A 23,857-nucleotide genomic window follows, 5' to 3' on the forward strand; every position below is an offset into this window, starting at 1 on the left:
AGGCAAACACAGATTGTCCCACCGAAGTCAATTCCCCCCATGGCTATTTTACGCACAGACAGGCGTCAGCAAAGATGCCTTCTTTTTTTCCCCCTAAAAGGGTCCCGGGCGGGGCAAACACAACCGGGTGAGAAAGGACCACCCGATATAAGCAGAGGCGGGCTGCTAAGGTGGAACGGTGGCGTGTGCTCGCCCCCCGGGGCTCTGGGTGCTGGCGGAGTCCAGCGCAATGATGCCACTGCACCTGGGCAGGTAGCACAATCGCGCGCAGAAACATGGGCGCCCCTGCGTGTCCGCGCGCGATTTTGCTACCTGTCCAGGTGCATTGGCAGAATTGCGCTGGACTCCGCTGGCCCTCAGAGCCGCGGGGGCAACCATGCCAAAACATGGGTACACCTGCGTGTCCGCGCGCAATTTCGCTCCCTGTCCAGGTGCCGTGGCATCATTGCGCTGGACTCCGCTGGCACCCAGAGCCACGGGAAGCGAGCCCACCTTCCCGTTCCACCTTAGCAGCCCACCGGAACCCGGCTGGAAGCCAAGCCCGCCGCCGCCTCTCGGCTCCCCCAACGGCGGACGCGCTCCAGTCCTTCGCGCCCGCCCAGCCTCTCCAAGAGCCTGGGGCGCGCCAGCCGCCGGTCCGCCCGTCGAGCCCCGGCCGAGACGCGCTCGCCGCTCACCTTGAAGGCGACGTCGTGGAACTCGCCGCTGGAGCTGAGCGAGGGCCGGGCGGGCGGCGCGCCTCCTTCGGCTGCCCCTTCCTGGGCAGCCCCCGACGAGGCGGCGGCGGCACGTTGCTGGGCGGCGGGCAGGGCGGAGGAGGGTGCGGCGGCGGTGCCCCGCTTGGCTCTGGGGCTCTTCTTGCGGGACATACTGCTACTCCGCGCTCAGCCCGGCTCCCAGCGCCGCCGGCATCCCGTCCGGGCCCCGCTCCTCGGCAGCGCGGTCCGTGTGCGCCCGCCCCGCCGCCGCCCCGCCTCGCCGCCGCTGGGAGCGCCCGAGCCGCGGCCGCGCTGCCGGAGAGGGCGGGGGAGCGGTGGTTGGGCTGCCCGCCGGAGGAGGAGAAGGCCAGGCGGCGGGAGGGCACCGCCTTGGCCCCGCAGCCTACGCCGGCCTCTCCTGCCGGGGCGAACTCTGACCCGGAGCGTTTCCTTCCACACTCACGAAAGTCGTAAAAGTCATAAAATCCTCTGCTGCAACGACTACTTCAGCTTCAACCACAACAACACACGAGCACACTCAAAGGAAACCGCTCCAAACTGGGCTGCAGGAAAGACGGCTTTAGTTTTGCATTGCATTGGCATCCTTCAGTCTCCAAAGACCATGGTATCATGCCCCAGACTTTAGTAAACAAGTAGTTAATGCACGCAACTCTACAGAGCACTACACACCAAGGCAACTAGACACAAGGACAGGTTTTTCCCTGAACGCCATCACTCTGCTAAACAAATAATTATCTCAATTCTGTCAAACTATTTACTAAATCTGCACTACTACTACTACCTTACTAGTTTTTTTCTCATCATTCCTATCACCCATCTCCTCCTACTTATGACTGTATGTCTGCAAATTGTTGCATGTTTCCTTAAGGTTTTAATATTGATTGTTTCTTTATTGCTTATTTGACCCCCGATGACAATAATTAAGTACTGTATCTCTTGATTCTTGACAAATGTATACTGCTCAAAAAAATAAAGGAAACGATTAAACAACACTATATCTCCAAGTAAATCAAACTTCTGTGAAATCAAACTGTCCACTTAGGAAGCAACACTGATTGATAATCAATTTCACCTGCTGTTGTGCACATTCAACTTTGTACAGAACAAAGTATTCAGTGAGAATATTTCATTCGTTCAGATCTAGGATGTCTTCTTTGAGTGCTCCCTTTATTTTTTGGAGCAGTGTATATTTCCTTTACGTACACTGAGAGCATATGCGCCAAGGACAAATTCCTTGGGTGTCCAATCATACTTGGCCAATAAAGAATTATATTCTATTCTACCTGACTCTGTAGTATCATCACCAAACCCCTAAAACTTTACCCTTAGACTATCCACTGTTAACCCCTCCCAATTCCTAAGAGGTGAGTAAGAGGCGTGCATAAGCCCACCAGCGTGCCTTCCGTCCCCTGTTCTAATGTTTCTCTTTTATTAGTATCATGTATATAAACATTGTTATATCATTGTATACTACCAATATGTACTTGACTGACTGACTGACTAAAAAAAAATCAATCAATTAATCAATCAATCAATCAATCAATCTTCCTCCGACACTCATCCCGGAGAGTCAATGCTGCATTCATACGACCGTTGCTCCAGGTTTGCTTCAAGTTCTGACCTGAATGCTACATTGCCACCGTGTAAGACAAGCAGGTGTGCAAAATTAACGCCTTGCACATCGGCTGGCCCTCTCCGACGAGTCCTGGTTTCCTTAACCACGATTTCTGGATGACCCGCAATTGTCTGTGTTCGCCCAACGGCCTTATTTAAAACCAGTCAGAGCTATGACAGAGTTCGCACAAACCAACCGTGAATGGTTTTGCCATTCTTTTTACCTGAGGCCTCTGATGGACCACCCCATAGTTTTAACAATGATGTGGGAACCCAACCAATAGCTACTTTAACATGCTGGTCCGTTTAACCATGGTTTGTTGAGTAAGCTTAGTTGTGCAGCTGTGCACCAGGTGTTTCCTGTCATATAAACTAAGCCATTATTTGTGTATGCAATCAAGCATTGCTAAGTAAACAGTGGCGGTGCCAGACTGAAGCTCTGAGTCTACGTCGCTAAACATGTGCTGCTTTTTATCCTGACAGGAATTAGTAGCTAAACCATCTGCAACCATCTGGCAGGATGCTTGACAGATCCTAAGCGAGGCTCCCACGCTCACCTGTGCCGCAAAGGGCTCCTTAAAAGCATTTCTAACACATGGGCACCTTAGAACAGTGTTTCGCTGGCATTCGCTGGCTGGGGAATTCTGGGAGTTGAAGTCCAGATATCTTCAAGTTGCCAAGGTTGGGAAAAACTGCCTTAGAAGACATGACACGAATCTGCAATCTGAGGGGTGTCAGAAAAACCAAGATGGCTGAAGCCCTAAGACAGTGATGGCGAACCTTTTTTTCCTCAGGTGCCAAAAGAGCGTGCGCAAGTGCTATTACACGTGTGAGGGCCAACAGGCATAATTCAATGCCTGGGGAGGGCAAAAACAGCTTCCCCCAGCCCCCGAGGGGCCCTCTGGAGGTTGGGAAATGGCCTGTTTCCCAACTTCTCCTGGGCCCAGTAGGTTCGTGTTTCACTCTCCCCAGGCCCCAAAGGCTTCCCTGGAGCTGGGGGGGGGGAGAAACGCCCTCCCCCATCCCCTTGGAGGCTCCTGGAAGCCAAAAACGCCCCCCCAGAGCCTCTGTGTGAGCCAAAAATCAGCTGGCCAAAACACACATGCACATTGGAGCTAAGCTAGGGCAACGGCTCGCGTGCCAACAGATGTAGAAACATAGACATAGAAACATAGAAGATTGACTGCAGAAAAAAACCCTCCTGGTCCATCAAGTCTGCCCTTATACTATTTCGTGTATTTTATCTTAGGATGGATCTATGTTTATCCCAGGCATGTTTAAATTCAGTTACTGTAGACTTACTAACCAGGTCTGCTGGAAGTTTGTTCCAAGCATCTACTACTCTTTCAGTAAAATAATATTTTCTCACGTTGCTTCTGATCTTTCCCCCAACTCACCTCAGATTGTGCCCCCTTGTTCTTGTGTTTCCTATTAAAAACATTTCCCTCTGAACCTTATTTAACCCTTTAACATATGTGCCACCTATGGCACCTGTTCCATAGGTTCACCATCACTGCCCTAAGATTTTGGATCCATGGTGACAAAGTGACAAGGAAAGCCTTAAAAACATGGCTTTGCCGGCAGGCCTGGGGCCGTTGAGCTACAACACTCTGCTCCGGCCCAGAAATTATGATTGTTTTTGCATCGGGATTTAATTATTGTACAGTACACCGTTTTTATGTTTGTATGCCACCCAGAGTCTGTCAGGAGTTGGGTGGCTTATAAATTCAATAAAACTTAACTATCACTCCGCATATATTTATATGTATATATACACACACACACACACACACACACACACACATATATATATATATTATTTAAAATAAATTTATCTTACTGGATAATAACTATGTATTTACAAATCAGGAATTCACTAATTGCATAAAGGTACTTAGGAACAGTTCGCTTAAATATGTGAGTTAACGGAAACAGTTGACCAATATTATCCTGTTCTTTTTCCTTCTTTTTCCTTTCTTTACCTTTCTTTTTTTTCTCTTTTCTTTCCTTTTTCCCTTTTTCTTTTTTTCTCTTCTCTCTCTTTTCTTTCTTTTTCCCTTTACCGTGTATAAATTCAGTCTAGGCCTATGTGATAAGACAACTACATAACTAAATAAGAACAAACTATAGTAAATATATTCAATTGATTTAAAATATATAAGGAAGAAAGAATGGTAAACTGCTGAAATGTAAGCCTAAAAACCTCAACCAATGTCAAACGTGTTTGTTAATTTTGTTTATTTTAATTGTTTAATAAAGTTTGTTGTTGTTGTTTTTTAAATTAATAAACTTAACTTAAGGTGGGGTTGCAGGCTCTGACTTTTGACACCCCTGTCTGTATGTCCCCCCCCTCCCAGGATCATCCATGCCAATTCCCGAGCATCCTTGACATGCAGAGCTCGTGCCCTTCTCAACAACGGGCAAAGCATGCAAATCAAGCCTCTGGAGCAAGGAGGCCCCACTGACAACACATTAACCTTATGCACACACTCTATTTGGGATGCAAAAGACCCACCTGCGGTGTTGAGCGACATCACATGTTGAGTCTTCGGAGAGGAGCGGCATACAAATCTAATAAATTGAATTGAATTGAATCTGGGCAGACTTGAAGGGGAAGCAGTTAAGCTGAAGCATCCCAATAGAGGAAGTCGCCCAGAAAGCAATGCACCACATTTTTTTCCTCAGCCTACAACAGTTTTTTTCAACCAGTGTGCCGCAGGACACTAGTGTGCCGTGAGACATGGTCAGGTGTGCCGTGGGGAAATTAAACATGGGTCCCCAAACTACAGCCCTCGTGCCAGATACGGCCCATGGAGGCCATTTATCCGGCCTGCTGCCAGCCGCCTCCATCCAAACATAAACATTCCCCTCACAATCCCTCCAGCTATCAGTGACAGGAAGAGTGGAGGCACAGGGAACGCTCACTGACCAATCACCTTCTAGGATTCATCCTGACCACTAGCGATGAACCAATAATAGGCTGCCTCTCATCCTCACCCAAGAAGGTCCCCGCTTAGGCTGCCGCGCACTTGTCATTGTGTGGCTGTGGCGAGTAGTTGAAGCTGCTACTCCTCCCCATGGTCCTGATTTCTAATCCTGGTCAGGACTGGAGGTAAATGTTGCCATCACTAGATCAGTGTTTCTCAACCTTGGCAACTTGAAGATATCTGGACTTCAACTCCCAGAATTCCCCAGCCAGAATTTGCTGGAGGGGAAATTATGGGAGATGAAGTCCAAGGTTGGGAAACACTGCACTAGATGAAGCCTCAGCCTCAGCTGGTTATGTCTATCCTGAGGGTGTATATAGATATTTGACCTTTTTCTTTTTATAAGAAGCCCCCACCCAGGGTGATATACAGTGAATCACAAGGCATCACAATGATATCTATATTGTATATGGCAGTGATTTTCAACCTTTTTTGAGCCACGGCACATTTTTTACATTTACAAAACCCTGGGGCACATTGAGTGGGGCCGGGGGGGGGGGGGAGGCTAAAAAAAGCTTGGACAAAAAAATTATCTCCCTCCCTTTCACTCTATTTCTCTCTCCCTCTTTCTCTCCCTTCCTTCCTTTCTTTCTCTTTTTCCATCCCTCTTGCTTTCTCTTCCTTCCTTCCTCTCTTTTTTGCTCTCTTTCTCTCTCCCTCTCTACCTCCCTCTATGTCTTTCTCTCTCTCTCCTTCCCTCCCTCTCTTTCTCTCTCGCTTGCTCTTTCCCTCTCTTGCTTTCTTTCTCTCTCTCTTGCTTTCTTTCTTTCTCTCTCTTGCTTTCTTTCTTTCTCTCTCTCTCTTGCTTTCTTTCTCTTTCTTTCTCTCTCTCTTTCTTTCTCTCTCTGAGCTTCGCGGCACACCTGACCATGTCTCACGGCACACTAGTGTGCCGCGGCACACTGGTTGAAAAACACTGGTATATGGCCTCCTGAAGGGTCATCTTCTTAAAGAGTTCAAATCTCTATATACACCATCAAAACAGACAGAACCAAGGCCCCTGCACCCTGCTGACCATGGGATTTGAACCCACAACCTCAGGGAGAACTCTAGTATTTATCAGAATCCTTACCTAGAAAGCAAACTTCTCAATCTGACAGTAGAAATGCTCTGAGGACTTATGATATTACACAATTAACCAACATTTTCTAAAATTGATTTTGTCCAAACTCTATAACATAGAGTATTTGCCAAATTGATTTGAACCCACAACCTTGGTGAAAGCTCCAGTATCTATTAGAGGGACTGTATATATGAGAGGTTACATGGGACTGTATATATGAGGGGCTTATCCTTTTTTATTTAACTTTTTTAAAATAACTATACAGTATGTATAATATGTACTGTGTTAGAGTGTCGTTTTGTGTCATTTTGGTTGGTGGTGTGCCCCAGGGTTTTGTAAATGTAAAAAATGTGCCGGGGCTTTAAAAAGGTTGAAAATCACTGGCCTACAGTAACAGTACCAATGCTTCCTGGAATGGCTACCTCTAATTCAAAATCTCAGGATCCCGAGGTTCCCTCCTTATCTCCCTCTGCTCCTGAAGGAGACTGTCAATCACCAGGTCCCACTGCCTTAGGCTCTTCATTGGCTCATTCCAGGAAGTGTGCCTTCAAGGCCAAAGAGGGTAGGCCTAAAGCCTGCCAGGCCTTAAAAAAATCTGAAACTCAACTGCACAAGGCCTTAACCCTTCATGGCATTGGACCAGAATACCTTTGGGACCGTCTTCTGCCGCACGAATCCCAGCGGCCGATTAGATCCCACAGAGTTGGCCTTCTCCGGGTCCCGTTGACTAAACAATGTTGTCTGGCGGGACCCATGGGAAGAGCCTTCGCTGGGGTGGCCCCGGCCATCTGAAATCAACTCCCTCCAGAGATTAGAACTGCCCCCACCCTCCTCACCTTCCGCAAGATGTTGAAGACCCATGGTGGGGGGGGACTAACCCCCCCTTCTGACTTGCAGCATTTGAGTGTGGTGTGATTGTGTGGTATTGATTGGTTTTAGTAATAATGGGTTTTAACTTGTTCTTTTTAATATTAGATTTGTATTATATTGTTATTGTTGTTGTGAGCCGCCCCAAGTCTTCGGAGAGGGGCAGCATACAAATCTAATAAATTATTATTAACTAAAATCTGTGACCAGGCCTCAAAATCTCAGGCAGCCTCGAGTGGGGGTACCTCTCAGCACCCTGCTGACCAAGCAGATACGGCCCTGATAGGATCTAATAATTTAGTATTGGCAGATACTGATATTTGGGGCTCCTCTCTAACTGTCTTGCCTCCTGCCCCTCCACCCCCCTCTTCTCTGCCTTCTGTCTCTCTTATCTCCAATTCCTGCTCCTCCTGCCTTGGCTGTGCAGGCCTTCTCCTCTAACTCATTCTTGCAGGATCCCAACAATGTACAGGCCATTATTTCAGCAGCTGTTACCCAGAGTGTTACACAATGCATGCAACTCTTGAGGGGAACCCAACCTCATGTTGCTGCTGCCTAATGTTGTGTCCAGAGGACAGTTAGGCCTTGTACCCGCCCCATAATCCTTGGGCGGGAAAATACTGCAAGGTGATTGGTTGGCTCAGCCTGGCAGCCCGGTGTATATATATAGCTGCCAGGCACGGCCATGTTTTATGCCAGCACTCATGGCAGGTCAGCCTCAGAAACAAAATTGGCAAAATCTGTTTCAATCCACCTATGCGGCAGAATTCAGGAGCCCTCCTGAGGAGGATGAAGGAGGCCCTGATATAGAACTATCTGATGATGGAGCCATAGCCCCGGGAGTTTGGGACCCCTGCCAACCGTGGGGCTGTTCCATCCGGCCCTATTTCACTCACTATTATTATTATTCTTTAAAAAATATTTTATTTTTAAATGCACAATACAAAAACTAAAATCAAAAACATTTAAACACATTCAAAAAAAGAAAGAAAAGGAGAGAAAATACATAACAGGAGAAAAATAAAAAGAATTTTAGAACTACAAAATTAAAATAAAATAACAATTGGAGAGATATTTGCTCTCTCCTTCCTTCATTCCTTATTTTGTTTTATAGGTTTACAATATAATAATATTCAAACTGACAGATTACCATATTTATATTTTCATGCTTTCCTAAAATAACTATATTTCTTAATATCAAACAACATTTTTTCCTATCATTTTTCATTTTAAAATTATAGCAAAAGCATATCATAACAAGAAAAAAACCAGCTTTAAAGGTTTAAAAACAGTGATATCAAAAGAACAACAAAACTAACAAACAATTCTAGTCTATAAATATTATGGCATGACTCAATTAAGGAAAAAAGGCCTTAATTAAAGCTCACAATGCTGCCAACATTGCTGCTGCAGTCCCCTCTGTCACTCCGGGGTCAGAGATTAATCCCCTTTTCTCCCTATCTACCCCGGAGGCTCAGGTGATCCCATGCCTGCCCCTCTTTGTCCAGGCAGTCCATGGGCAGTGGCAATCCCCTTCGGCAAAGCTCTTCCTTCGGCCAAAGATAAAAAATTTTTTAACGTTGCTCCAAAATTAGCTCCTTCGCTCTATACCCCAGCAGTGGACGCTCCAATTACGGCTCTCCTATCGCCCACCAACCTTCCCGGCGATTCTGTAGAGAGATTACGGCTGGAGGACAAGATACTCGAGCAGACCCTCGTCAAGGATCAGCAGGCGGGAGCCTGGGCGGTAAGAGCAGCCACTTTGGCTTCCTTCTTTTTCCGTTTACTGTTTATAAAGTTAGGTTAGGTCCCACAGAGTTGGCCTTCTCCGGGTCCTATCGACTAAGCAATGCTGTCTGGCGGGACCCAGGGGAAGAGCCTTCTCTGTGGCAGCCCTGGCCCTCTGGGATCAACTCCCCCCGGAGATTAGAACCGCCCCCACCCTCCTCGCCTTTCTCAAATTGCTGAAAACCCACCTAAGTCGACAGGTTTATGTATGGTATGATTGGGTTCTGTTTATTTTAATGGCAAGGGGTTTTTTTAGATAGTTTTTAAGTATTGGATTTCTACACTGTATATTATTGTTGTGAGCTGCTCCGAGTCTTCGGAGAATGACGGCATACAAATCTAATAAATAATAATAATAATAATTATTATTATTATTATTATAATTATTATTATTATTATTTTCTAGAATTAACTTAACCTGGTTATGAGACTTGCAGGAAAAAATTCCAGCGGCTGATACCAGATCTCACCAGGATATAGCCAAGATGCTGGCAGCCGCTTGCTTCACTGTGGATGCCTTCCTGCAAGCGACCAGATTCGCATCCTGCACCATGGCCACATCAGTGATAGCCCACAGACTACTTTGGCTGAAATTTTAGGTATACATTATTAGTGCGTGTGTAAATTTTCCATTTCTTCTGACAGGTAGCGTAGCTGCAGCAGTGTTTCAAAATGGTGTCTGTAAGTGATGTACGTTACAAGCAGCTTGTTGTCATTGATTTCTCACTGCAGAGAAAGAAACTGTTGGGAACACTCACAAATGTTTGTGTACAGTTGATGGAGAATCTGCAGTCGACAGAAGTACGGTTAGTCGCAGAAGACATTTTTGAGGATGACGAAGAGGTGATTTGCACAGTGCAGAAATGGCTTCGTGACCAGAACAAGGAGTGGTACCGACAGGGCATACACACCCTTGTGTCTTGCTGGAGGAAGGCCATAGAACAGAATGGAGATTACATGGAAAAATAGGTAGTGTAGAAAAAACATCATTCTTTCTTGGGTATACGTTTCATTGTGTTCAATAAATAATTGTTGAAAAAAATGTGGTGCATTACTTTCTGGGCAACCCTTGTATCTGCATAGATACGCATTAAATGTTGCTCCCATAAGCAGCACATATTCCTTTTGCAGTTGTGCAAATTTTGCTATTTTAGTGTTGGGGCGTGCAAATAAATTAGGGGCGTCCAAAGCTAAGCCACTATCACTATTGGTGAACTATTTTTGAGAATTTCAGCAGTGAGGAATACAGCATTTGTAGCTTGTAAAGACTTGGGATCTTGATGTTCTCTGCACTGAGTTGTTTACCGGCAGGGAACATACTCTGTGAAGGAAGAGCAAAAGTTCCCTGATGGTTTAGATAGAACCTCTTGTCCTCCCAATCTTGGTTGGGATACATTTTGAACACTTCTTGGTTCTTTGATTAGGGCACTGTTGTTCTCTGACCTGGTGCTGCTTCCTGCCTCTCTGGGTGTTGGTTGCCAGGGGAACGCAACAGGTATCCATACAACTTCATAAAGGTACCTAGCTACACAACACATCATGACACAACCTATCATGACATAAGAAAGGGAGGACAAATAAAGGGAAATATTTCTTCACTCAGAGGGTCGTTGGTTTATGAAATTCACTTCCAGAAGAGGTTGTGACAGCTGTCAGTCTGGATAGCTTCAAGGCAGGATTAGACAGATTCATGGATGCCAAGTGTATCATAGGTGGTTATTGAAACGGATGTCCAAGTGTCACCTCTATGTTGGTGGAGGCAGGCAGGGTTCCCTTGGGTCCCATTTGTTAGGGGTCAAGGGAAATGGAGGGTTTTGCCTTCTCTTTCTGCTCAAGATCCCCATGGACAATTGGTGGGCCACTGTGGGCCACAGAATGCTGGACTTGATTGGCTTGGGCCTGATTTCGCGGGGCTCTTCTCATGTTCTTATGACACAACCTGAGGTTAACTATCCCTTACGTGCAGCGGTGGGCTACTAGCCGGAACAATAATTGCGCTCGCCGCCACGGCTCGTAAGTGCTTGCGGGGCCGGAGCAATTTTGCTTCTGCACCTGCAGAGGTAGCAAAATCATGCATGGAGCCGCAGGTGCGCCCGTGTTTTGGCATGCATGGAAGCAAAAAAACTCACCGAAATGTCCGCGCGAGATTTCACTACTTGCCCACGGGCAGTAGCATAACTGTGCAGGACTCTGCTAGCACTCAGAGCCACGGGGGCGAGCACACCACACCGTTCCACCTTAGCAGCCCATCTTTGAGCCACACCCAGAGAAGCCAGGAACAGCAGAGATAAACAACCAGAAGGAAACTTGGTTTAATAACGGCCATCAGGGAAGAAGCCAAAGCCCATCAAGATTGGCAGGGCAAGCTATAGAAACCAGCAGCAAACTCCAGTCTCTCACGCACAGAGGATACGGTAGCAAAATTATTCACAAACGTTTGATAGCAAAATTATTCCTAGAAAATAACCCAGCTTGGAGAACATCAACAGCCCAATTCTGTTTAGGACCTTTTACAATCTGAGCTTGTGCCGACTTCATGAATTATTGCTAAAAAGAATGGTTTAACAGGGTAGATGAGCCCATCTTAAAAGCTACTCAAAAATTCACATGCTTAAGAACGAGTCCTTGGATACAGGCGTCATAGAAATCCAATTAATCCATTAATAAACCGACATTCAGAAGCAGGTGAAGAAGGCTAAACAAGGAGCATCTGGCAGAGGTGGCAACCAGTATGATACAGGGACTAGAAACTAAAACATACAAAGAAAGGTTGCACCAGAGAGCCAGACAAGGAGCAATGGATGGAAGCTGACCAACCTAGAAATAAGGAAGAACTTTCTGTCGGTGAGAGCGATCAACCAGTGGAATGGCTTGCTTGCACAGCTTGTGAACGCCCCAACACTGGAGACCTTCAAGAAGAGATTGGACTGCCATATGTACAGGATGGCATTCTCTGACTGGGGAATTCTGGGAGTTCAAGTCCAAATATCTTCAAGTTGCCAAGGTTGGGAAACACTGGACTAGAAGACCCACAGGGTCCCTTCTTTTAAGTTTAAAAAAAATAAACCTAAAAGGAATGAAATTTACAGGTTGAAATAAAGACGTTAGTGTACCTTCACTGTAGCAAAGCACTGAGCAAATCTCTCACGATGTTTTCGTTCACAGTATGATAACATAACAGCATCCAGTTATGTTCACCACATTATAAAAGAGATGTTGAAACTTTGGAAAACTTGCAGAGAAGAGCAACAAAGGTGATTAGGGGACTGGGGGCTCTAAAACATAGGAAGAACGGTTGCAGGGACTGGGCATGGCTAGTTTAATGAAAAAGAGAACAAGGGGAGACATGATAGCCGTGTTCCAATATCTCAAGGGTTGCCATAAAGAAGAAGGAGTCAAACTATTTTCCAAAGCACCTGAGGGTAAGATGAGAATAAATAGGTGGAAACTAATCAAAGAGAAGCAACTTAGAACTAAGGAGGAATTTCCTGACAGTTAGAACAATTAATCCGTGGAACAGCTTGCCTCCAGAAGTTGTGAATCCTCCAACACTGGAAGTTTTTAAAAAGAGATTGGATAACCATTTGTCTGAAATGATATGCATGGAGTTGGACTAGATGACCTCCAAAGTCTCTTCCAACTCTAGTAAGCTGCATCCTGTTAATGAAGGAAATCGGAGTATTTCAGAGAGCTGTAGGAGATTAATACAAGTAATTCTCCATGTATGACCACAATTGAAGCCCAATCTTTCTGTCGCTAAGTGACATTTGTTAAGTGAATTTTGCCCCATTTTTTATGACCTTTCCTGCCACAGTTGTTAATTTTAATTTATTTGTCTTCTATTAATGTATCAGAGCAGTTATGAACTGAATAGAATAGAATAGAATAGAATAGAATTCTTTATTGGCCAAGTGTGATTAGACACACAAGGAATTTGTCTTTGGTGCAGATGCTCTCAGTGTACACAGCTGTCTTTTGAAAAGCCCCTTTGGGATCTGGGCTGAATGGGGGTCTCTTCCATCCCTGAAAAAGGAAAAGGGATGGAGTGGAAGGGCCTTTCTTTTAGGCTGCACCTCGGGTCTTGTGCCTGAGGTTCCCTTTGCAAATAGGAGGTGAACCTGCCAGGCTTGATTGGGAGGAATTCAGTTTTTCCCATGGAGGTTGGATATTATTTGAGGGCCTATTCCATGTACATAGTTGGGATTGGACCAAGGTTTGGATGGTCACTTCTTGGAAAGCCCCACAGAACCTGGCCATCCAAGGGTCCACATTCGGGGCTCTGCTTCGTGACCCAGGCAAGAACACCAAAGGTGGCTTATTCTTGGCCTTTCATCACTGAGCAGGGGTGGGATTTGTGCTTTGGCTGCCAGGGCTGGTTGCTGGCTGTTTCAGGGGGGCAGAATTTAACAGAACACCAGATTTGGAAGGGACCTTGGAGGTCTCCTAGTCCAACCCCCTGCTTAGGCAGGACCCATGGATTCCCCTCAGCTGAGCACCACTCAACTCCTACCCTTTCCTTGTGAGCTGAAGGGGGGGGGGATTCCAAGAGATGGAGAGGTCGAAGGTTGAGTGGAGGCAGACCTCTTTGATCTCTAGGTTACCGGGATACCTGGATTCTGTTGGAATTCTTTGCAGTTACTCACTTTACAGTTTCTGAGCGTTGTGTGAGAGACACAGAGCTAAAGAAGGAGACTGTGGTGAAGGAAGGAGAAGAGGCAGACTACAGCTACAGTGATACAACGATATCCAGAGGCAGATCGAGTGGTAAGCTATAAGGTGACCAGGCGTCCTGCTTTCAGTGGGACAGTCCCGCTTTTTAATCATTAGTCCCGCATCCTGCTCTGTTTGAAAAATGTCTCGCTTTTTTTCTCTCCCAACCAGCCCCCTTGGAAGAGGCTGGAGGAAGGGGATTCTGGGCTCTCCATTGCTGCCTTACCCTCCCTGCCCCTAACCCAGCTTGGCCAGAGGTCTCTGCGTGGAGAAAGAGGAAGAGGCCTCTGTGCGTGAGGAAGAAAGAGCGAGGAGGCCCACTGAGGTAAAGGGGTGCTGCGGGGGTGGGGTGAGGGATGGACTTGCTGAGGGGAGATGGTGTCTCCGGGCGCTTAGCAAAGCTTTGGTTGCTTTGGCGTTTCTGGAGGCTCCGGCCAGCCTGTGGGCGACATCCTGGCGCTTCTGTCCAGGCTGCGCGCAGTCCATCCAGGCACCTCAGGATCTGCTGAGAGACAAGCGCAGCATTGCTTTCCTTCGCCTTGGAGCTGGCGGACCCCACCTGAGTGCACTCAGGGGCATCCTGAGGCGGGATCTTCCCCTGCCACCCCCCATTTGCCCCCTGCTCTCAGAGCCCCCGTTGGGCCAAAGGAACAGGTGGGGGGGCAGCCGGGGGAGCCCGGGAGGAAGGAGCCTCCTGCTGAAGGGCCTGGCCCAAAAGGGGGAAAAGTGGGGAGGGGGAGGCCAGACTAGGCTGCCTTTGCATCTCTCTTCCAGGTGGGCCAGGTGAAGATGCTCCTGGACCAGAGCGCCTACTGAGCCCTGGGGAGGGGGCTGGGTTTTGGGGGGGGAGGCCCTAATGAAGGAAGAAGAGGAAGGAAGGGTGAGGAAGAAAGAGCGACAGGGAGGGAAAGAGGGAGAGAGAGAGAGAGAGAGAAAGAAAGAGAAATAGAAAGGGAGAAAGGGAGAAAAAAAAGAGAGAGGTAGAGAAGGAAAGAGAAAAAGAAAGAGTGAGGGGAGGGGGAGGGAGGGGAGGGAGGGAGAAAAAGAGAGAAATAGAGAGGAAGGGAGGGAGGAAGAGAGAGAAAGAGAGAGAAAGAGAGAGAGAAAATAGGAAGGAAGAGAGAAAGTGAAAGAAAAAAGAAAGAAAGAAAGAAAAAAGAAAGAAAGAAAGAAAGGGAGAGAGAGACAAATAGAAAGGGAGGGCGGAAGAGAGAAAGAGAGAGAGGGGAAGGGAAGGAGGGAGAGAGAAAGAAAGATACAGCTAGGGAGGAAGAGAGAAAGAGAGTAAAAGAGAGAGAAAGGAAGAAAGAAAGAAAGAAAGAAAGAAAGAAAGAAAGAAAGAGGGATGGAGAGAGAGAGAGAGAGAAAAAGAGAAAGGCAGGGAGGAAGAGAGATAGATGGTGTCCCTCTTTACCAATATTAAAATCTGGTCACTTTAGGTAAGCAGGACTTTGGTCTTGGTTTTTTTTTTCTTCCTTGGAAGTTCAACCTTGAGGTATTTAATCTTGGTTGGGAAGCACCAACTGTGAAAACCAGAAATTTACTCTTCTCCCCCTCCTTTTCTCTTTCAGTTATGGACCCAACTGAACAGGTTGCGACAACCACTGCCCAGCCCGAGAACGTCTTTGGGGAACCGTGGAAAATAGCGGTGTTCATCGTTGGGCTCTACCTATTTATGGTCCTCTGCTTTGTTTTGCGCGATTGCATGTAAGTGGCTCCTGATCAGGGGAGGGGCGTCACCACAACCGAGGGAGGCCTGGAAAGCTCCCCCCCAAATCCTGGTTGGGCTAATAGGAGGAAGGATAGACTCCCTCGGGGCTGGAAGGGACCTTGAAGGTCTTCTAGCCCAACCCCCAATCTATTAAGAATGAGCTTTGCTATCCTTCTTCTGAAACAATCCACTCACTGATATTTTGTTCTTTTTATCTTCTTCAATCCACAGACGAAGTTGCAAGAGAGTGTCACCAGAACCACCCAGAGTGGCCGATATCATCACTGTGGAAGGCTACATACCGGAACCCATCCATACCCACATCACCTTCATTGATGAACGAGGGATGTTACACCTCGTCTCGCAATCCACAACAGTATGATGGTAAGTGTTTGAACTAATTTGGTCATCAATTTTCCTTTATTTTTCAATTTGAAATACTATATATTCTGTTTTTATTGTTGCTGTTCTTTAATTCTGCATTCGTTGTGTGGATTTGCATTTTTTGTTTTGGGTAGGGGTGCTTGGAGTGTGGAAGCTAACAGGAAAGGAAAGTAGGTGCCTTTCATGTTAATTTGGTTGCTCAGTTTTATTCATTGTTTTGTTTCTTGCTCCATTATTATTCAAATATTCAAACTGTGCTTTTTTTTACCCAGGGACAAATGTCAACAACCCCTCGTTCCTCAACTATGGTGATCTGGGAATGGATGGGCTCCGGAATGGAGGTTCCACAGTGATGGCTGCCTCCTCATCCTCAGCTGGTGGTTCTGGCGACACTTGCAACATCTTGAATGCAGAGGCCAAGGATGAACAATGACCCCAAGGATGAACAATGTCATTTTCCACGATCTCCAAGGACGTTCTCAGGTTCTTAGACCCCAAGGATGAACAATGTCATTTTCCACGATCTCCAAGGACGTTCTCAGGTTCTTAGACCCCAAGGATGAACAATGTCATTTTCCACGATCTCCAAGATGTTCTCAGGTTCTTAGACCCCAAGGATGAACAATGTCATCTTCCACGATCTCCAAGGACCTTCTCAGGTTCTTAGACCCCAAGGATGAACAATGTCATTTTCCACGATCTCCAAGGACGTTCTCAGGTTCTTAGACCCCAAGGATGAACAATGTCATTTTCCACGATCCCCAAGGACGTTCTCAGGTTCTTAGACCCCAAGGATGAACAATGTCATTTTCCATGATCTCCAAGGACGTTCTCAGGTTCTTAGACCCCAAGGATGAACAATGTCATTTTCCATGATCTCCAAGGACGTTCTGAGGTTCTTAGACCCCAAGGATGAACAATGTCATTTTCCACGATCCCCAAGGACGTTCTCAGGTTCTTAGACCCCAAGGATGAACAATGTCATTTTCCACGATCCCCAAGGACGTTCTCAGGTTCTTAGACCCCAAGGATGAACAATGTCATTTTCCATGATCTCCAAGGACGTTCTGAGGTTCTTAGACCCCAAGGATGAACAATGTAATTTCCACGATCTCCAAGGACCTTCTCAGGTTCTTAGACCCCAAGGATGAACAATGCCATTTTCCACGATCTCCAAGGACGTTCTCAGGTTCTTAGACCCCAAGGATGAACAGTGTCATTTTCCACGATCTCCAAGGACGTTCTCAGGTTCTTAGACCCCAAGGATGAACAATGTCATTTTCCACGATCTCCAAGGACCTTCTCAGGTTCTTAGACCCCAAGGAGGAACAATGCCATTTTCCACGATCTCCAAGGACGTTCTCAGGTTCTCACTGGACCCTTCGAGGCATGAGAGTTAAAATTTGTTTTCACCCTTTATTTCTTACATATATTTGAACTAGAGTATATATATATTTATTTTTAAGAGACATAAACTTACATGAAATGAGCATGGAAAATACCAATACGGGTAACCGCGAACTGTTTATTACATAGAATTAAGTATAAAATATAATAAGGAAAGAAAGAGAGAGTAAAGTATCTCTCTAACCCCTTTTTTTCCTCTTTCAAATTTGTGTGTATTTGTGTTTGCCTTTGTATTTTTGTACTTGAATTTATATTGTTTAGTTTTTAAAAAGTATTTTTTTAAAAAAGATAGGATTTGATTAACTTTCATTTAATTTGACATAAGACTTGATTTGATTTAGAAATACACTTAAAGGTTATAGAACTATAATATTTATAAGAGTTTACAATAGTAGCTGTTTAGGAATCCACATTATTTATTGAAATATCAAGTATATATTAATTTATTTATTTACTTATTAATCCTTATATAGAAATACAAGCACTGCCTAATATTATAATTTATTCTGTAAGAATTGTATTTAAACAATAGAGACCTGAATGGTGATTAACATATTAGAGAAACAAAATAAAATATTAAAGGAAATTTCAACCACTACAATAGTGTTTTTCAACCTTTTTTCTTCAGTGGAACACTTTGGCGTTGTCAGATTTCTGGCTGAACCTGTACCATGTACCGGTACTGTTTATGTTCCTTCAAGGCGAGCCCACAATTTGTTTTCAGTCTAAAAAAACATCAGGCGATTGCTCAGTAACGTCAGCTTCATCTAACTTTTGTTTTTTAATAAATAGGTCCATGTTAGCGGTAAATCTGTATAGTCTGGAGGACAGGAGAGAAAGTGGGGACATGATCGAAACATTTAAATATGTTAAAGGGTTAAATAAGGTTCATGAGGGAATGCTAGGAAAATGAACCCAAGAACAAGCGGGCACAATCTGAGGTGAGTTGGGGGAAAGATCAGAAGCAACGTGAGAAAATATTATTTGACTGAAAGAGTAGTAGATGCTTGGAACAAACTTCCAGCAGACGTGGTTGGTAAATCCACAGTAACTTAATTTAAACGGGCCTGGGATCAACATATATTCATCCTAAGAATAAATACAGGAAATAGTATAAGGGCAGATTAGATGAACCATGAGGTCTTTTTCTGCCATCTGTCTTCTATATTTCTATGCATCCCTGAAGAAGGGCCTTCTCAGTGGTGGCCCCTTCTTTGTGGAACATCATCGCCCCAGGAATACAATTCCCCCTCCCCTTGTTGCTTTTCCAAAAGGCCCTTAAGACATGATTTTGTCAGCTCATCTGGAGACCTTGAATAGAGATGGAACCAATCAAGCTGTGGACCTGAGTGAGTTCTTGCTAGCATTGGTGATGCATAGCTTTATGTTGTAGTTTTTAATGTTGTAAACCACCCAGAGTCACTGGGATTTGGGCAGACATACCAGTATGGGCACAATCTGAGGTTAGTTGGGGGAAAGATCAGAAGCAATGTAAAGCCGACGGTGGTCGAAGGCGGAGCTGCTGCCACCACAGCAAACAGCGGTCAAAAGCCACAGCTGAATCCTGGCGAAAAGACAGCCAAGGGCTTTTTGGTGCACTTCTGAACGCTTCGGAAATGCAGGTTTTGGGGTCTCTTCCATCCAGTGATGGCAAACCTATGCCACCGGTGCTACATGGGGCATGCAGAGCCCTATCTGCTGGCACGCGAGTTGTTGCCCTAGCTTAGCTCCAACATGCCTGTGTGTGCCGGCCAGCTGCTTTTTGGCTCACACAGAGGCTCTGGGAGAGCGTTTTTGGCTTCCAGAGAGCCTCTAGGTGGATGGGGGAGGGTGTTTTATACCAAGAAGCCTTTGGAGCCTGTAGAGAGTGAAACCCAAGCCTACTGGACCCACCAGAAATTGGGAAACAGGCCGTTTCTGGCCTCCAGAGGGTCTCCGGGAGGTGGGGGAAGATGTTTTTGCCCTCCCCAGCCATTGGAATTATGCTATGGGCACTCATACATGTGTGATAGCGCACGCGCACACTCTTTTGGCACCGGAGGAAAAAAAGGTTTGCCATCACTGCCCTATTCCATTTCTGACAGTCTCGTCTTAAAAGTCTCCAGTGATCAAGCTCCCACAACTTCCGAAGGCAACTTCTGTTTCATTGGTTGATGGTTCTCACTATCAGAAAATTTCTCCTCATTGAATCTCTCGTTGGTCAGTCTCCATCCATTATTCCTTGTCTGGTCTTCAGGTGCTTTGGAAAACAGCTTGACCCCCTCCTCTCTGTGGCAGCCCCTCAAATATTGGGAGATTGCTCTCCTGTCTCCCCTGGTCCTTCTCTTCATTGATAAGTGCTTGCTAGGAAGGGAACTTCTCAGCCTGGATCAGGGGACTAGAACACGGGTCTCTTCAGTGCCAGCCCAATAACTTCATCACAATGCAAACCTGGCACTCTTCCCCAATCTAAATAAATCTTAAGACAATCTTAAGAATTTAAAGGGTAGCAACGCAGTTTTGCAAGTGATAAAGATTTAATGAGAGATTTCCTTTTATGGACAGACCCAGAAAGGTGGCCAAAACAGAAGACATAAATCGTAGAAATGTACAGTGTTTCACGGTTGATGGCAAAGCCTGGCTTGGAAGGTGAGAGATTGCGGAGCAGCCTGCAATTTCTGAAAACAGCTGCATTTCCTCCAGGCCATGGTAGCTCGACTGGGAAGAAATCCATTTGGGTAGATAGAGGCCACATCCCGTCCCGACAGGCTGCGAAACACCTTTGTGCTTTGGATTCAAAGCACTGCATGGCCCTAAAAATGAATTTATTTGGGAAAAGGCAACCAGGAAGGGAGTCATTCTGCATTCCTAGAAGAAAAAAGTTCACGAAAATCCATTTAACTGGGCTAGAGCAGGATCTTGGAGCTGAAAACGTGGGCAGACGATTGAAGAGGAGATGATTTGAGAGAGAGAATCTCTTGGTTGCCTAGACCTGACTATCCTTTTCCCTTTGATCTCATGAAAGCCAAATGCCCTCTTTTGTTACTGACAGTAAAAACAAGTCAACCTCTTAATGAAGACCAACTCTCATTTTGTCCAGCTGAGTGATCCACTCCATTTCTAATTTTAGAGTCTAGCCAGAGAAGGAGAAAATGGCTTTAGAGATGACTGAGAATGCAGCTAATTGGCTCTACCTGGTTAACCATTATGTGCCGAGACTTTGGATAACTTCACAAAACATGTTAGCTTGTTTCCTTCGTTAACCCACTTTATTGGTTCAACAGTATGTTTGAACTGAGTTCAAACATCTCAGTTAAATCTCAGTGAAATATTACAATTGAAGTTTAGCCTATTTACATAATGCACCAAGCTGCAAAGCAGCTAAACCAGGGTTTGTGAAAAGACTGCTGATGGCTCTATCTGATCTAGTTGTGCCTGTTGTCTGGACCAGCCTTAATGTTTATTTTATTTATTTATTTATTTTGTCCAATACACAATGAGGGTCTTCGTGGGTATATATCTATATACACATAGTAAAATACATGATGAAGGTTATAGAGGAGATACTCATAGTAAAATATATCTAAGAAAGAATAGAAAAGAAGGTATAGTAATAGAACATATCAATGAAAGAATAGAAGAGATATAGGAATAGAAAAAAGGAATAGGAGATATAGGAGAGTAATAGGACAAGGGACGGAAGGCACTCTAGTGCACTTGTACTCGCCCCTTACTGACCTCTTAGGAATCTGGATAGGTCAACCGTAGATAATCTTAGGGTAAAGTGTTGGGGGTTTGGGGATGACACTACGGAGTCCGGTAATGAGTTCCACGCTTCGACAACTCGGTTAATGAAGTCATATTTTTTACAGTCAAGTTTGGAGCGGTCAATATTAAGTTTAAATCTGTTGTGTGTTCTTGTGTTGTTGTGGTTGAAGCTGAAGTAGTCACCGACAGGCAGGACGTTGCAGCATATGATCTTGTGGGCAATACTTAGATCTTGTTTAAGGCGTCTTAGTTCTAAACTTTCTAGGCCCAGGATTGAAAGTCTAGTCTCGTAGAGTATTCTGTTTTGAGTGGAGGAGTGAAGGGCTCTTCTGGTGAAGTATCTTTGGACATTTTCAAGGGTGTTAATGTCTGAGATGCAATATGGGTTCCAAACAGATGAGCTGTATTCGAGGATGGGTCTGGCAAAAGTTTTGTAAGCTCTGGTAAGTAGTGTGAGATTGCCAGAGCTTACTTAATGTGAGATGTGTGCTGCAAAGGAAATGAGACCTTTGACTTACAGATGTGATCTGGATACTACCTGTCCTGGAATAGCTGTTCCTCACTTCTCTACCAGTCTGTGTTCTATGAATCTGCCATTCTTGAGGGGAAAGGGGAACCCTTAGTTATATTACAGTGGTACCTCTACTTACGAACTTAATTCGTTCCTTGACCAGGTTCTTAAGTAGAAAAGTTTGTAAGAAGAAGCAATTTTTCCCATAGGAATCAATGTAAAAGCAAATAATGTGTGCGATTCGGGAAAACACAGGGAGGATGGAGGCCCTGTTTCCTCCTAGGAGATTCCTAGATAACCCCACGGAAACTTCTCCCCACCTTTTCCGGCCCTGTTTCCTCCCAGGAGATTCCTAGAAAGGCCCCACGGAGACTTCTCCCCACCTTTTCCGGTTACAGTTTCAGAGGCTCGGGTTTGTAAGTGGAAAATGGTTCTTGAGAAGAGGCAACAAAATTTGAACACCCGGTTCTTATCTTGAAAAGTGCGTAAGTAGAGGCATTTGTAGGTAGAGGTACCATTGTATTTACTTTATCGCTGTATCTTTCAAAAGCTGGCAGAGGATGATCCTATTCTCAGAGCAGCCGGTACAATAACTTCTTTACACCTGCAGCTTAGCTGAATCCACATTGGATTGTTGGGAGAGGTTTCTAATTCCTTTATCCTAACAGTGTGACTCGAGGGACCTTGGAGCCTGCTTTTCTTTCGTCTTGCTGTCACTCCAGTTCAATAAAAGCTTCCTTTTGAAACGCCTGACAGTCACTTGCTAGAATTTTGGGCTTTTGGCAGCCGGCCACATCTGCAACAGCCACAGTCACATGACCACAATTTATGACAACTTTTGCTTGAACCTGAAATTTACTTGCATTTTCCAGCAATAAGCAGCCTATAACCACAATAGTTTTGCTAAACGAACGCCAACTTAACAACCATTGCAAAAAGGAGTAGTAAAGCCAGGCCAGTCATGGTGACCTGCTTTCTGACTGTTAAGATATCTGACTGTAATTGTCAGGCTCAATTATAGCTATAAGTTGAAGACTACCCATACATTAAAAGGTTTCAAAATATTTTTAAAAGGTCTTGAGAAGTACAATAGGTTTTTAATACATTACAATTGTTAACAGATGCTTTAATTAAGTAATTAAAGTATTAAAGTAATTAAAGTAATTACTTAAAGTAATACTTTAAGTAATTCTCTTAAAGATGGGGCCTAGGGGAAGAGCCTTTTCTGTGAGGGCCCCGGCCCACTGGAATCAGCTCCATCCGGAGATTGGTACCGCTCCAACCTTCCTTGCCTTTTGTAAGAATTTGAAAACTTATTTATGCCGCCAGGCTTGGGGTCATTAGATTAGATTAGAAAGATCTGGAGGAATACTGACCAGAGGCCTAGGGAAAATTAGACCTCTGGTCAGCCTAGCAAAAGGGCCATTTATTATAAAGAGTAAACCTGGAATTCACTTTTGGTTTTTTTGTAAAGGAAGGCATGATCTTCTTTGGTCTCTATTAAAATAGGGTCCAAAATATCTCCAAACAATGCCTGCCTTTTAATAGGCTGAAAACTGTGAAACTGTGGAGCCAAACCTCTGAGGTAGATATTTGTTCCTGGAGTTGGTGAAGCCAAATTATGTTTATGTTTGTTTATGTTTATTTAGATTTGTATGCTGCCCCTCTCCGTAGACTCGGGGCGGCTCACAACAAAGTGGAAACAACAGTATATACCAAATCTAAATTTCTACTAAAACATTTAAAAAAACCCATTTTCTAAACACGCATACATACACACATACCATTCATAAATTGTATATGCCCGGGGGAGATGTCTCAGTTCCCCCATGCCTGACGACACAGGTGGGTCTTAAGAAGTTTACGAAAGGCAAGGAGAGTAGGGGCAGTTCTAATCTCCGGGGGGAGTTGGTTCCAGAGGGCCGGGGCCGCCACAGAGAATTAATGATGCTCTGGCAAAGAACAAAGCTGAGGAAGAGGCTCGCACATCCCAAGCTGAACTATGGTGTGTCTTAAGCAATAGTTGTTCTAAATATCTACCCTCCATATTCAACAACTCCTCCATTTCCCCAGGTATAGAATTTTTGGAATGGAGTGCAGCCAAAGAAGGATCTACAGTTAGGAGCTTTGAGCAAGTTTGCTAGCTCAGGAGCTACCTTGAAATGCTTCTTGTCAAAAGTTGAAGGTATTGAGCCTGCCACAGGAACAGTGAACTGCTTCTCAATGTTATCCATGAACAGCTGAGGAACTGGAATAAGGGCCACTGCTTGGACTTGTTCAGCAATATATGGAATGGGAAGTAGAAGCTTTGTTTCCAGTTCCTGTGATAGGAGGCGTGGCCAGGCCAGA

General features: G+C 45.2%; 1 protein-coding gene across 2 annotated transcripts in view; it reads right to left on the reverse strand.

Annotated features, from left to right (window-relative positions):
- Positions 1-23,746, reverse strand: part of RAB26 (RAB26, member RAS oncogene family) — a 239,807-nt gene extending 216,061 nt beyond the window's left edge. Inside the window, exon 1 of one of the 2 annotated variants that reach the window (XM_070760894.1) lies at positions 23,665-23,746. In XM_070760894.1, coding sequence (XP_070616995.1) covers positions 23,665-23,742 — 78 coding nt within the window. In that variant the 5' untranslated portion in view covers positions 23,743-23,746. Of the gene's footprint in view, positions 1-677; positions 957-23,664 lie in introns of those variants that run through there. The other variant, XM_070760893.1, reaches the window with a different exon arrangement.
- Between the last annotated feature and the right edge of the window lie 111 nt (positions 23,747-23,857).

Source organism: Erythrolamprus reginae, chromosome 9 (genome assembly GCF_031021105.1).
Source record: "Erythrolamprus reginae isolate rEryReg1 chromosome 9, rEryReg1.hap1, whole genome shotgun sequence".
NCBI classification, from domain to species: domain Eukaryota; kingdom Metazoa; phylum Chordata; class Lepidosauria; order Squamata; family Dipsadidae; genus Erythrolamprus; species Erythrolamprus reginae.